Genomic DNA, 14,841 nt, shown 5'->3' on the forward strand with positions numbered 1-14,841 from the left:
GCTGAGAAAGTCACATGGAAGGGGGTGTGGCTAAGAGGTCTGAAAGGCCCCAAGGGAAGCGGGTGGAATTGAGCAGGAGCCTGAAGTACTAAGTCTGGCTTTGGTTGGAAAAATCTGAGGCCAACTCATTTTCATGGGGTGGACACTGTGACCTGGTTGGAAATCACCTTAAAAAAAAGCAGGAAGGATATGCTCCACTTGTCTCCTTCAGAGTTACAGTACATGAACATATTTAGAAAAGGATAAAATTCCATAATGTGTACCCAAATCTTTCAGAGTAGTCTTTAATCCAGACTTTGAGCTCATTCAAAATGTTGTTGTTTATCAATACTTTAATCACTTTCTTCTCCCTCATTCAGAGCAAACAAAAAGTTAGTTTTCCTAAGATTTTAATATCCTACCAAGTACTTCCCTAATGCTGATATCTGCTCTCTTATAACTCCACCAATTTACCAATAAAGAAAGAGTAGCTCAGAAAACATAAGCTTCATGGCCAAGGTCAGAGCTAGCAGGTGATAGTTGAGGACTCAAGTGCAGTTCCTCCTTTTGTTTTTCCCACTAAGTCGTATGGCTCATCAGGGAAGAGCCTGATACAAACAGGAGGGGCTGCCCAGGAGGGTAAAGCTAGTGCAGAGGGCTGTAAGGGACAGGCCGTACATGGTGGCCATGCCCCAGCTGAGGTTAACCCTTCCCATAGGAGACAGAACATATGACTCAAGGCCTCGCCCCCTCTAGCCTCATTTCTCCAGGGAGAAAAATGTCCTCAGCAAGGTGACCACATAATGCATACTCAGTAGCACTGCCTGAGCCCTAGAAGTTGCCTGTCAGCAGTGGGAAGAAGTCACTGTCCAGACAAGAAAGCGCCTAGGAGGTCACTGCTTCCCTGGAGGGTCCTTGACAGATGGCTGAGTGCCTCCTCAGCTTTGAGAGAGGTTGTGAGTCTACAGAGTATGGTTCAAATTTCAGTGCAGACATTTCCTAACTAGTGAGCTTTAGCTGCTGCTTCTGTAAAATATGAATAACACCCATGAGGTTAAAATTTTTTTTTTTAGTTGGAGATGATCACAAAACCTTTATTTATTTATTTTTTTATGTAGTGCTGAGGATCAAATCTGGTGCCTCATGCATGCCAGGCAAGCGTTCTCCAACTGAGCCACACCCCAGGCCACCCATGAAATTTTTGTAAGAACTTAGTAATGAGATACGTGTCAACTGTTAGACCAGCATCAGAAAGTGGTACACATATTTTTTATGATGACAGACATGTATAAATGTCGTCTACATAAGGGAGCTTACCTTGACAATGTGTTATTATAAATCTATTGGTTTCCCTTTAGGATCTTTCTTGGCTGTATGGAGACCTCTGTTTAGGTGAAGTACAAAAGGAAGTTGTAAATACTAAAATGCTGTACAGATCAGGAATTGCAGATTGCTTAAGAGTAGCAACTAAAGAATTTTTACAAGATGGAGCTTCTGTGACTCAAAGTCAGATGTGGGTCAGGAGGTTCTTCCCGCCAGGGAGTGGCCCCTGTTTCCTCAGGAAGGGGTAGGGCAGACTGCTCTGACAGCTAATCCAGGGCTTGCCAGCTTGCTCAAGACTCCAGAAACATCGCTCTGGGGTTCCTGGGGAAGGTTTCCACTGAGGCCCTGCGTCCAGGAGGGTGTAGGCTTGATAGGGGACAAGGAAAGGTCTTAGAAGGGGAGCCCAAGTCTCCCCTTAGTCCCACACCCACACCCTCCTCGGAAGACCAGTGAGTGCCTTGGTTATCATGGCAACCACATCCCCTGCCGTATGGCCTCAGCAAGGGTGGCCCTGAGCAAGCCTGGTCATGTGTGCTGAAGCAAAGCCACAGAACTAAAGAACTTAGACCAGGTTTGTCACAGTAGAAGAGGACTTCAGGATCTCAGAGCCACATTTGGGACAATCTAGTTCTTCAAATTTCAGTTCAAGACATACAAGAAGGAGAATTGTCCTTACTTCTAGTCTGAGGCTGACTTCAGCCATTATGTCAACTCAGGCTGCCATTTTATACAGCCAAGGTTGTCTGGCTTCTTGACAGAGGAGGACTGGGGGCCTAAGTAGAAGTACAGGTGCAAAGAAACCCCTTAAAAGGCTGCCTGAAGGAATTACTGGTGATTATTAGTAACAATCAAAGGAGCAGTTATTATAATAGTAATAGCATATATGCGTAGGCACTATTATGTATACATGTGAGTACATGAGCAATAGCTTACGTGTGTTCTCATGACCATAATAGCAAGTGTATGTACGTGTGTACACGTCCTCACAAAGTGTAATAGTATTAGGACAGTTCCCTTGTACTGAGCACTTACTAGATGCCTGACTTGATGCCATGGGCTTCACGTTCCTTCCTTTGTTTAATCATAGAGTTCAATATATTCACCCATATTCACTCCACAAATATCTTGGTGCCAAGCAGAGCACCAAGGACACAGGTGACAAAGAAGTGGTCCCTACACTTAAGGGCTAGTGGGCAGAGACTAACAAGGACACTGATAATCAGAATACAATGTGACATGCCTCCCTGGCAATATTTTGAAAAAGTACTGGGGTCCATAGAGTCCAGTAGGCAAAGTCCCAGAGTGTGTCTGAGAGGAGGCTGACAAGATGAGGTGACACTGGAACTCCACCTCAGAGAATAAGCAGACATCTGCCAGCAGAGCCTCATCTGGTGCTGCTGAAGGGTAGACACGAGGTGGGCACTGTGGGGAAGGCAGGGAGGCTGGCAGAATGTCATCAGGAGGGACAAGCCCTGGGTGCCACGCAAGGAGCTGGAGTGGACCAGCATGGTGGGCAGCCAGGGAGGAGGGTGACAGGCTTAGGTTTCTATTTTAGAAAGCTCTCTCAGGCCACAGTGAGAGGACAGGTTCAGGCACAGGCACAGAAGTGGGGACCCTGCAGTGGAGGCTGCTGTGATTTTCTGGCTGAGAGATGAGACCTAAACCAGGCGGTGGCAGTGAGGAAGACCAGGGGTTGACATGTGGGTCAAAGGGCAAGAGCAGGCAGTGCAGTGCCTGGCTGGACCAGATGTCTGAGAATGAGGAAGGATGGAGGGTGACTTGCAGGTGCTGGAACAATGGGTACAGAGGGCCTCCTACCAAGAGAAGCAGAGCTGGGTATAGGACGGGATCAAGTGAGATGCACTCAGTTTTGGACATGCAAAGCATCCAGGTGGTGCTTGGCCATAAGTCCTGCCCTTGCTTACTTGGCCTCCCCATCAGCTGGGGATGCAGCACTTCAGATCTCTGTGGCTCTGCACTGAGACCTGGTCTTTCATGCTCCTGCAGGGCCAGCTGTGGAGTGGTCAGGTGTGATCTCCAGGCTCCCCCATGCTGGGATGTTCTCAGATTTGGGGTCAAGACATTTATCTGAGGGTCACCAGGGAGCAAAGGAAGAACCAGGCATAAAATTGCTGATTAAAACCCACAGCACAGAAGAAGCACTTGTGTGAGGAGCCAGGCGAAGCCCCCGTTCTCTCGCCCACCGTCCTCCCAGCAACTCTGGGTGAGTTTCATTTCCTGAGATGTCCCATAAGTCTCATCATAACTACTAGCTGACATTATTGGGCTCTGACATTGTGCAGCATTGTTCTAACCATTTCTGGTATATGGACTCATTTACTCTTCATAACAGCCCCAGGAAGTAGGTATAATTGATTAATCTCATTTTATAGAGAAGGAAACTGAAGCTCAGTCAGGCTAAGCAACTAGCTCAAAATCACAAAGGCTTAAGATCCACGCCCCCACAGCTGGCCTTGGAGCCCATATTCCTGCCCTAACTAATCCTAAATCACATCCTGGTGCTCTACTTCCTCTGCAGAGGGCTCTTTCCACTCATTCCCAACAGGGTAAAGGCTTGGCCACCAGAGGCAGGAGGCCAGCCTATCCAGTACCTAGCTTGAGGTGCAGGGCAGGCCCATTCCCAGCCAGGGTGGCATCGGGGGCGGCAGGAAGTGCAGGAGGGCTGTTGTGGAACTCCCAGCGCTTCATCTGCAGCTGCTGCAGCCAGTACAGCATCACTTCCTTGGTGGCGGCCTGAGAAGCACAAGGATTAGTTGGCAAGGCCTGTGCCTGCAGGGTGGCACCAGGCATGTGGTATAGGGAAGGTGAGAGGAGGCTTGGAAACTCTCTTTCGCAGGGGGTGGAAATTGGTTCTGTGGGTTGACACCACCTCTGAAATATCACATGCTTCCTGACCACAGCTCAAGCTCTGGTTTTTCATTCAGGTTTCTCAACCTCTCTAGTCCTGTTTCCTCATCTGTGCTATGGGGACAGTAACACCCATGAAATCACAGAGTGGTTATGAGTATGAAATGAGATAAGGGAAATAGAGTGCCTTGCATGGTACCTGACAGGGGAGGCGCTCAAGACGTGCTCACCAGATGGAGGAACACAGGTGCTATGAGAGGGGTAAAGGGCTCTGGCATCCTTGGGTGGGTGCCGGTACCATCACTCTCTCCTGTGTGACATCTCTAAGTCTCGGCTGCATTTTTGTGGAAGGGGGGTGATCCCTCCTGCCATGGAGACGTATCTATCACAGATATAAATGGGAACTGGAGAGCCACATGCACACTGTGACAACACAACAACCAACCCTCATGTGTCCCAACACTCCAAATAAATTAAGGGCAGATGCTGGTCATTAACCAGCACTCGACAGTCCAAACCCAATCACATCCATTCATTCACTGGATCCTCCAAGAGGGAGGCAAGGCAGGAGAGACCAGTCCTGTCTACAGATGGAGTCACTAGGCTCTGAAGCGGCACCGGTGAGTGGTGGTAGAACTCTTGGACTCCACTTCCAGACCAGAACTTCGTTGTAATTTATGGCCAGGATATTTGTGACTTATACAGTGAAGGCATAGATCTGGTAGGGAGGACACAGAGGATGGGCAGTGTGCTGGGAGTGGGTGGTAAGCCTCACAGACCTGCCTGCAATCAAGGCCATGTGAGAAGGCAGCAGGCTAGGTGGTAATCAGGGCAAGCTCTCCCTCTTGAGAAGACCACAGATGAGGCAGGACGGAGGAAAGGGGCCTCAGTTTGTTGTGCAGGTTTTGTTAAGATCAAATGGTGCTCACCAGTCTTCTGTTTCCACACACCATTCCTGACAGACAGACCTCTCAGGGCTTCATCATGACCTTGAGGCTGATAAACTCCAGCCAAATCTAAATACCCTGTTTTATTACATAATTCATTTGACACACACATATATATATATGTGTGTGTGTGTGTGAAATATATATTGAGCACCTAGTGCCAGGCATGGTGGTGTGTACCTATAATCCCAGCAGCTCAGGAGGCTGAGGCAGGAGGATCCCAAGTTCAGAGCCAGCCTCAGCAACTTAGTGAGGCCCTAAGCAACTCAGCAAGACTCTGTCTTTTAAATAAAATATAAAAAGGGAAGGGGATGGGGCTCGGTGGTTAAGTACCCCTGGGTGCTATGATATGCATCAAGGACTGTGCTAGGTTTAGGGTCCCTATAAAGAGAACATACATATGGAAGTCCTGCAGCCTCCTCATTCTGAGTCCCCTCTTGTCAGTGACTGATGAAACCAGGCAGCCAGCCAATTACTCAAGCCATCCCTAATGTCTCCCCTGTATTGTACTTTCCTAACATCTCTGGCCATTGCCATGTGCCTCCTCCCCGGGGCCACAGATGTGACTCAGGTATCTCATTCCTCCCTGGTCACCTGCTGTGGGCTCCATGACTATCAGCCTGCCTTCCCTTGGTCTGTTCTCTACCCAGTGGTTGTGCTTTCTAAACATTCGAATATCACTGTGCTTCCTGCTCAAGTCTCTTAGACAGCTTCCATAACCTTCAGGACAATGTCCAAGCTCCTGACCTAACTCACAAATGCCCTCCCTCTGCTCTCCATCTTTTGGGTCCCCACATGTATCTCAAGCTCCTGTGATTTGCCGGGACACTCGTGGCTGCATCATGTTTTCTGATCTTTGCTCCTGGGGCTCTCAGCCTGGAGAACATTCTTCCTCTTGTCTGCTTGTCAAAAACCTAGTTCTTCTGTCAAACCTCAGGTGATGCCTTTCTGGACAGCTCCTGACCCCACCTGTCAGCACACTTTTCTTACACAGACTTACCAGGGTATCTCCAAGGCATATTTACTAAGTCTGCCAGTTTCCCTGCCAGTCTATCCCACCATACTTCAAGTTGTCTGGGCACTGTTGTGGGCAGGGGACTGGGTAGCAGGTCTGATATGGATCCATACCCCAGAACCTAGCACTGAGCCAGGCACATGTGTGGATCAAGGGAATAGGAAAAGCCACGAGTTAGGAGGCCCAGTACACAGCAATCAACATGTGGAAGGAGACACATGACCTGGGAATCACACGACCTCTAAAATGCCTTTCCTGGCCTGAAATTCCTAGTTTCCATTATTTTAACTGAGCCTCCAAGCCTGGTCACCAGCCAAACCCCACCAGAAAAAACTAAACCTGTGGGCATCCACTGATGCCTAGTTAGCTGGAGATGGTGGAGAGGGTGGGGAGATAGGAATGGGGCAGGGAGACTCTCTCCTTGCACAATCTTCTCTGATGCCCACAGATCTCTTAGCCCAGATCTGTCTCTCTGATTAAGTGATGGAACTCCTCTTCTTGACATGAGCATTCTGACCTGGGTTCCAGCATCCTGTGCGTGCATGTGGTTCACTCAACAAACACTAAGTACCCACTAGTTTAGACATGTCTAGGAGAACAATCTAGGCTTATCAGTGAAACCTACCTGTGTATCCTCCCAATCCCTGCCAATGTCAGCATTCACTCCCATTGGCCAAAATATCAAGAAGTGAATCAGAAGTCTGGTCTTGATGATTGCAAGGACAATATCTTGACTATACTTCAGTCCCAAGTAAGAAAATTTAGGTAACTTTGTAGTAAGGCACACCCAAAAGTAAAAGTTTTTCTTTTTGGCAGTACTGGGGATTAAACCCAGGAGCTCTCTACCACTAAGCTACATCCTCAGCCCTTTTTATTTTATTTCGAGACAGGGTCTCCCTAATTTTCTGAGGCTGGCCTTGAACTTGAGACCCTCCTGCCTCAGCCTCCCAAATGGCTGGGATTAAAGGAGTGTGCCACCACGCAGGTTCCAAACGTAAAAATTTTGATACAGCACCGAGATGTAGAAAGACCACAGGATTCCAAGGGTGGACTACACCTTTCTAAATGCCTGACCTCGGGCCATTCACTTCGTCCTTCTGACTCAGTTTCTTGATCCAGAAAAACGAGTCCCTCATCCTGACCTGTAGGAATGAGGAAACGAGCGCCAAGCGCCTGGGAACTCGCCCCAGGAAACCGTTCCATTACCTTCAGGGTGATGACCCGACTGGGAGTCCTGATTTCGAAAGTCCCCTCCTCAGCGTCTGCCTTGCAGTCAAACACCGCACTGGAGAGGTCGATGCTGTCCAAGGGATTAGCATCCTGCGCGGTCCGCGAGTAAAAGAGGTGGCATTTCCTCTCGTCGTAGAAGAACCAGCGGGATTTCCAACTCCGGATGGGCCCTTTGCCGCCAAACTTACTTAAATATCCACAGAGTTTCTTGGGAGCCTCCTCCAGGGGCCGGCCGCAGCCCTCTGACTCCGCGGGAGGCACCGCCTCAGTGAGCCTGGCGGGGCCGGGACAGTCTTCGGATCCGGCAGCGGAGGAGCTAGACTCAAGGGTGTCCTCCCGGGCGCCTGCCATCGCCGCTGGAGGGCGGCCTCAGAGGGACCGCAGGTCAGCAGGACCGTACCCAAACCTGAGTCTCAGCGGGCACCTTCTAGGAGGTGGGCACCTGAGAGAGGGCGGAGCCAACGGTGGACCCGCCTCCAGAAGAAGACCAGGACGCCGCGGGGCAGGGGGTGCGCCCCAAACACAGCAAACCCAGGTGGAGGCGGTGGCCCCGCCCCTGCCTCAATCCAGGCCCCGCCCTGCCTGCGGCCGGTCCCTCCCAGCCCCGCCCACTTCCGCCCTTTTCCTCGCGCCTGTCAGCCATCTTTATTGAGGGCCGCCGTGGTTTTTTTGTGTGTGTGTTTGGTGTCGGGTCATTAGTGTGGAGGCACTGGGGAGGTTAATCGTGAGAAGAGATATGGAGACGCCTGTCGCTGGCAACACTGCCCACGTAGTAACGCAGAGGGACAGCGCCCTCTGCTGCCTCAGAGGCCGCCCGCCTCTTCCCACCTGGTGCGGTGCGGACCACTGTGGGCCGGCGCATCGCGCAACCATTGGCTGAGAGGGCCGCAGGCTGGGAGCCCCACTTCCGGTGCTGCTCGCGCGGCTCCGGGGCTCCGCGCCCAGCTCTTCGCCGCGGTGTGTCTTCGGCACACTAGTAACCCAGCGCACGGCCCCTGTCCGTTTTCTCTCTGTGGCGGCCTCCTCCGCCTCGGCATGGCCCCCATTCGCCTCGTTCCAGACCCTTCCGCTGCGGGAATCTTGGGTTGTGCCTGGGACGTGGATGGGTTCCGAACATTTTCTAAATAAATGGAATTACCTAGAGTCTGGCTAACTCGCTCAATTTCCTGACTCATTTTACGTCCCCCCTTCAATTTCTCCTATTCGCTCCCAATGTGCATTTCTCTGTTAGGGCTATGCAGCTCATTCCCGTCCGCCTCTTTAGGGGCTTCATCGGGTCTTCTCTTGTCCTTTCTTTAGCCCTCCAATTACTTTAGTTTTCCCCCTCTGTCATCCCAGGAGAAACCCTACTGCATGCTCAGCGATATTAATAAGAATATCCCGAGGTGGGGTGAAGGCCAGGGCTCCGGAGTGCATTTGCGTACTTTTCAGATTCTAACTGCAACGTTGAGCGGTTTGCTCAACCTTGGTTTTCTCGCCTCTAGAGGTAACTAGCTCCTACCCTTCCCCATCTACTGGGCTGTTAGTATGTGAAGCTAATGAGCTTAAAGTTCACTAGGAAAGGTCACTGGGATTTGTAGTCACCTAGGTGAGAAGGTTACATACAGTAAGCATTTCTCCTAAATGCCAGAAGAGATCTCTTTAATTCATTATGATTTATTTTCTTGTTCTAAATAAACGTTCATCATCCTGTCCAATTTTGTGTTCATACACAAAATCTGGATCCACGCCTACTTCTAGGATTTTTTAGTAATTAAATACAAAGGATGCATTTTGAGGGGTGGGGGAGGGGGGATAGTGGATACTGTGGATTGATCCCAGGGGGGCTTTACCACTCAGCTAAGTCCCCAAACTTTTTAATTTAAAAAAAATACTTATTTGTTCTAATTAGTTATACATGACAATGCATTTTGATAAGTCATACATAAATGGAGTATAATTTCTCATTTTTCTGTACATATTGTAGGATCACATCGGTCATGTAGTCATGTATGTACATGAGGTAATAATGTCTGTTTCACTGTACTATCCTCCCTACCCCCGCACCCCTTCCCCATCCTTCACTCCCTTCTACCTAATCTAAAGTAATCTTTCCTGGCACACCCCATTGTGAATTAGCATGGGCACATCATAGAAAACATTCAGCCTTTGGTTTTTTGGGTTTAATTTATTTCGCCTAGCATGCTATTCTCCAACTCCATCCATTTACCAGCAAATGCCATAATTTCATTCTTTTTTAAAGCTGAGTAATATTCCATCATATAAATATATATATATGTATATGTACATACATATACATACCACATTTTCTTTATCCATTCATCTGTTGAACTACACCTAGATTGGTTCCATAGTTTAGCTATTGTGAGTTGAGCTGCTATAAACATTGATGTGGCTGAGTCACTGTAGTATGCTGATTAAAAGCGTTATACAAATTTACTGCAATTCCTATTAAAAATCCCTATGACATTCTTCATAGAACTAAACTAGAAAAAGAAATAATGAAATTCATTTGGAAAAATAAGAGACCCAGGATAGCCAAAGCAATCTTGAGCAAAAGTGAAGCAGGAGGCATCACAATACCAGTCCTCAAACTATACTACAGAGCTATAGTAATAAAAATAGCATAGTATTGACACCAAAGCACAGTTAGACCAGTAGTACAGAATAGAAGACACAGAGACAAACCCACATAAATAAGGAATCTCATAGTAGACAAAGGTGCCAAAAGCATTCACTGGAGAAAAGATAGCCTCTTCAACAAATGATGCTGGGAAAACTGGAAATCTGTAGGTAACAAAATAAAATTAAACCTTTATCTCTTACCGTGTACAAAACTCAACTCAAAATGGATCAAAGACTTAAACAGTAGAACAGAACTAGAAGAAAAAATATGTCCAAATCTTCACCATGTAATACTACATCTGACTTCCTTAACAAGACCCCGAAAGCTCAAGAAGTTAAATCAAGAATCAATAAATGGGATGGATTCAAACTGAAAATCTTCCTCTCAGCAAAAGAAACAATCAATTTTTTAAAATTTTGAGACAGCCTCAGCCCTTCTGCTTAGCACCTTGTTTTTGCTGAGACTGACTTTGAATTCACCACCCTCCTGCCTCAATCTCCTGAGCTGCTGGGATTTACAGGCATGTGCCACCAAGCCCGGCTTTCGCTCTATTTTATTGGCCTTTGGTTACAGTTAACATTTACTGAACACTTATTCAGTCCCATGTTCTGTATTAAGAGCAACTCCCAGCTGGGCACTGTGGCCCAAGTCTCTTACCCCAGCCCCTCAGGAGGCAGGGAGATCATAAGTTTGAGGACAGCCTCAGCAACTTAGCAAGAGCCTGTCTCAAAAAGCATTGGGGATATAGCTCAGTGGTAGAGTGCCCCTTGGTTCAAACCCCAGTACCTCTTCCCACCAAAAAAGGCAGAATTTGCCCTGGGCTGCTATAACAACATACCTTAGACTGGGTAAATTTATAAACAACAGAAATGTATGCTCATAGTTCTGCAAGCTGGAGAGTCAAAGATCAAGGTGCCAGAAGATCCAGTGTCAAGAGGTTGCTTTCTGTTGGAAAGCTGGCAACTTCTTGGCACATCCTCCATGGTGGAAGAACAAATGGATCACCTCAAACTTGTTTTATAAGGGTACTAATCTTGTTGATGAGGATGTCATCTGATGACCTAATCACCTCCTAATGGTCCCAGTGCTTGATACTATCACATTCGGTGTTAAGTTCCAACATATACATTTTGGACATCAACATTCAGACCCTAGGACCATTTATTGCAATAGAGTTTGAGTAGGTAGAAAACTGTATTTGAAAAGTGAAACCACAACACAATGCAATGGAGTATTATTCAGCTACAAAATGGATGAAATTGGAGGGTATTATGCTAAGTGAAATAAGCCAAAGGACAAATATTGTATGATTTCACTTGTATGAGGACCTAGAATTGGCAAGGTCAGAGAGACAGAAAGTACAATTGAAGTTACTAGGGGCAGGAGGGAGGAGAAATGGGATTTATTACTTAATGGGCACAGAATTAATTAATTTCTTTTTTGATATTTGGGATTGAATCCAGGGGCTCTCTACCACTGAGCTACACCTCTAGCCAGGATCTTGCTAAGTTGCTTAGGGCCTCACTAAGGCTGACCTCAAATTTGCAGTCCTCCTGCCTCAGCCTCCTGAGTGGTTGGGATTACAGGCACGCACCACCACACCTGGCTAGAATTTCTGTTTTTCTAAAAAAACTATTTTATGAAGGTATGATTGATAAAAAGCTGTACATATGTAACATATACATCTTAATGAGTTTGGAGATAAGTATACAACTGTGACACCATCACTACAATCATTACCATAAAAACATCCATCACCTCCAGAAATTTCCTGTTACCCTCTTTGTATGTGTATAACACCCTGGGGTCTACCCCACTAGCACAAATTTTAAGTGTACAATATAGTGTTAACTGGAAGCACTGTGCTGTGTGGTAGATCTCCAGGACCTACTCATCTTCGTGACGGAGACTTTGTACCCTTTGACCTTTATACCTCATTTTCTCCTACCCCAGCCCCTGGCTGCCCCCCTTCTCTACTTGGCTTCTCCGGGTTGAACAATGTGATTTCTCTCACGTAAGTGGTGTCATGTAATATTTGCCCTGTCGTGTCTGGCTTGTTCCACTGGGAATACTGTCCTCCAGGCTCATCCCTGTGGTTGCAAATAGGCATGATTTCCTTATTTTTTGAGCCAGAATAATATCTCATTATGAAGCCAGAATTGAGGACAGGCAGTTAGTGTAGCAATAGGGAATCGAGTCAATGGAGGCCAAGAAAACCATCTGCATCTGGGAAGTCGGAGACCACTCCTGAGAGAATGGAATGTCCGAGACCTCTGCAGCCCAGGGATTACCAAATTTACCTGCCCTTACCAAAGACTGCAGGCAAAGTGTTGCTAATTGATGCCCCCTGAGCCCCTACCTGCTCCATTCCCCCCCATCTGCCTCTCACCCTTTTGCCATCTCACCTGCACCTCCTGGGCCTAGTAAGTAGGCAGGAAAGAAGAGGTAAGGGGGAGGGAACAGGAGAACAAAACCCATAAAGAGGGCAAGACTTGCTCATCCCGTGGATCCACCTTTGGGTTCCCTTCTTCCACCTGGGAGAAGTCTGTCCTACTTTTCTGTAATAAAGCTTCTTACTTTCTACCCTATGCTTGGGAAGCAGGACTAGTCAAGGCAACTGGCGGTATCAATTACAAGCTTATATCACATTTTCTTTATTGGTTCTAAAGGGTATGGAGTTTCTGTTTGAAATCATGAAAAAGTTGTAGGACTGGATAGTGGTGATAGTTGTACATTGTCGTGAATGTACTTAATGCCGCAGAATTGTGCACTTCTAGTGGTCAAAATGGCAAATTCCATGTTATGTATATTTTACCATAAAAAAATTTTAAAGTGAAACTGTAAAAAGACCCAAGTAACATAAAGACAACTGTTCATATATAATCATAGAGGGAAGAAAGGGCTTCCTAAGAGCTGCATCAAGACAGCAAAGAGAAAACTCAAGATTGCTGGGCCGACCATACCAACATTTCAAATGTGTGTGCGAGAAAAATATCAGGAACCATGTAAAAAGACAAATGCAAAGCGGGAAAAGTATTTAAAATGCATTCATATCAAATAGATTATGGGTTTAATATTTATAAACAACACATACAGGTCAATAAGAAAAAAAGGAAATCATGGACCAAGCAATAAATCATTCACCAAATATGGACATAAATGGCTAATAAATGTGTAAAGACCAAAATACTTTTATACCTCTATGGTAATTTTTACATCTTAATTTGGCCAGATGTTTTGTTTGTCAGACAAATCTTCGTCCCATGAATGGGAGACAACAGCTACTTCATTCTTTGCTGGGCAGAGTGGTATAAACTAGAACAGGCACACACAGGTAATAGTAATGACAGCAGAATCTTCAGAGTTAAGAATTCCACTGTAAGAAAGAGATCATACATGCTTACAAATAGGTTCATCATAACATTATTTACTACATTGGAAAATCAGAAGCAATATAAATGTCCAAAACCCAGAAGTTCATTAAATAAGTGATTAAAGACTTTTTGCATAAGGATATTGGGTAATATGGAAAATATTAGGTTAAAAAGTAGACCACAGGACTATTTCCAGAGAACAATCACTATTTGGTAAAGAAAAGAAAATACGTGTATGTATGTACATTAAAATAAGATTGAAAAGATAATGCAGAATGTTGATAGTTTTCACTGGTTGTGATATGATTCATGATTTTCGTTTTCTTCCTTTTGCTTTTCTGTGTATTCCATAATTTAAAAATGTAATTGTTTAAGTCTTTAAAATATGCACTGGTAAAGACACAACTGTTCTGTAGATAAGTTGCTCCAAAGTTGAACGCCTGTAATCCGGACTCCGGAGGCTGAGGCAGGAGGATCGCAAATTCAAAGCCAGCCTCAGCAATTTAGCGACGCCCTCAGCAATTTAGCGTGACCTTGTCTCTAAATAAAAAATAAAAGGGGCTGGGGAGGCGGCCCAGTGGTTAACCGCCCCTGAGTACAAAAAACAAAACAAAAAACGGCCGGGCGCGCGGCGCAGGAGCTAGCGGGGCCGCGAAGCCATCGAGCCGCGAGGCCACCAGGTTCGGCCCCGCGGGGCCAGGAGTCCGTTACGGCAGCCGCGGCCGGTGGCGGTGCGGCGGGGCTTCTGGGGTGTCCGGCGGAGCCAGCGGGACGGCAGCGAGCCAGGTGAGGAGGCCGGGTTGGGGGACCTGCCCAGTCGCCAGCCGCCCCAGAGCGCCACTCCAGGGCCGGCGCCGACCTCGACGTCCACCCCACCGCAGTCCCTGGCCCTGCTGGAGCGCCCGCCGCACAGACCTGCGCGACCCCCAGCCCTCAGCCCGGACGCCCCCTGCCCCGCAGTGTCGGCCGAGCGCTGCCCCAGAAGGTCAGGGTCCCGGCGGCCCCCAGCCTCGCTCGCGGCCGTCCACGCCCTCCTAACCCGTCGCTTCCCTCTGGCCGGCCCGTCCCGTCCATCTTGCTCTTGCACCCTGGGACCCTTCCAGCCCCGTCGCTTCCCACATTTAAACTGGCCACAGTGATCGACCCTGCCTGCGGTGACTCCCTCCCTGCAATGAAATACAGCGTGAGCCCCGGAAAACCTAAATACCGATCCGAAATCTTTTCTCCAGGGCTGATGGTGTCCCAAGGAGGCTCCACGTGTAGAGACGCCGCCTGGCCGCCAGGGCCCCATCAGCGAAATTCCCTGCCCCGACAGCCTTCTCCTGGTGGAGACAGCAGATGACCCTGGAGACAGGTGGTGAGGAAGCAGCTGGCAGCAGCCACCCACCCTCTCCAGACACTTCAGGCTGGGGCCTGAAGACCGAGAAAGCAACTAGCTCAAAGTAAATCGAGTCTACACTGACTCAAGGGGAGACTCTA

The 14,841-nt window shown here is 47.7% G+C and overlaps 1 protein-coding gene across 5 annotated transcripts in view; it reads right to left on the reverse strand.

Annotated features, from left to right (window-relative positions):
• The window catches only part of TBC1D2 (TBC1 domain family member 2), a 45,050-nt gene extending 37,145 nt beyond the window's left edge, over positions 1–7,905 (reverse strand). Inside the window, exons 1-2 of one of the 5 annotated variants that reach the window (XM_079112235.1) lie at positions 7,339–7,905; positions 3,915–4,056 (exon numbers count right to left, since the gene is read on the reverse strand). In XM_079112235.1, the coding sequence (XP_078968361.1) occupies positions 3,915–4,056; positions 7,339–7,713 (517 nt within the window). In that variant the 5' untranslated portion in view covers positions 7,714–7,905. Of the gene's footprint in view, positions 1–3,914; positions 4,057–7,338 lie in introns of those variants that run through there. The other 4 variants (XM_079112234.1, XM_079112236.1, XM_079112237.1 and 1 more) reach the window with 4 other exon arrangements.
• Positions 7,906–14,841: the final 6,936 nt, after the last annotated feature.

This window comes from Sciurus vulgaris (assembly GCF_902686455.1).
Source record: "Sciurus vulgaris genome assembly, chromosome: 15".
NCBI lineage: Eukaryota > Metazoa > Chordata > Mammalia > Rodentia > Sciuridae > Sciurus > Sciurus vulgaris.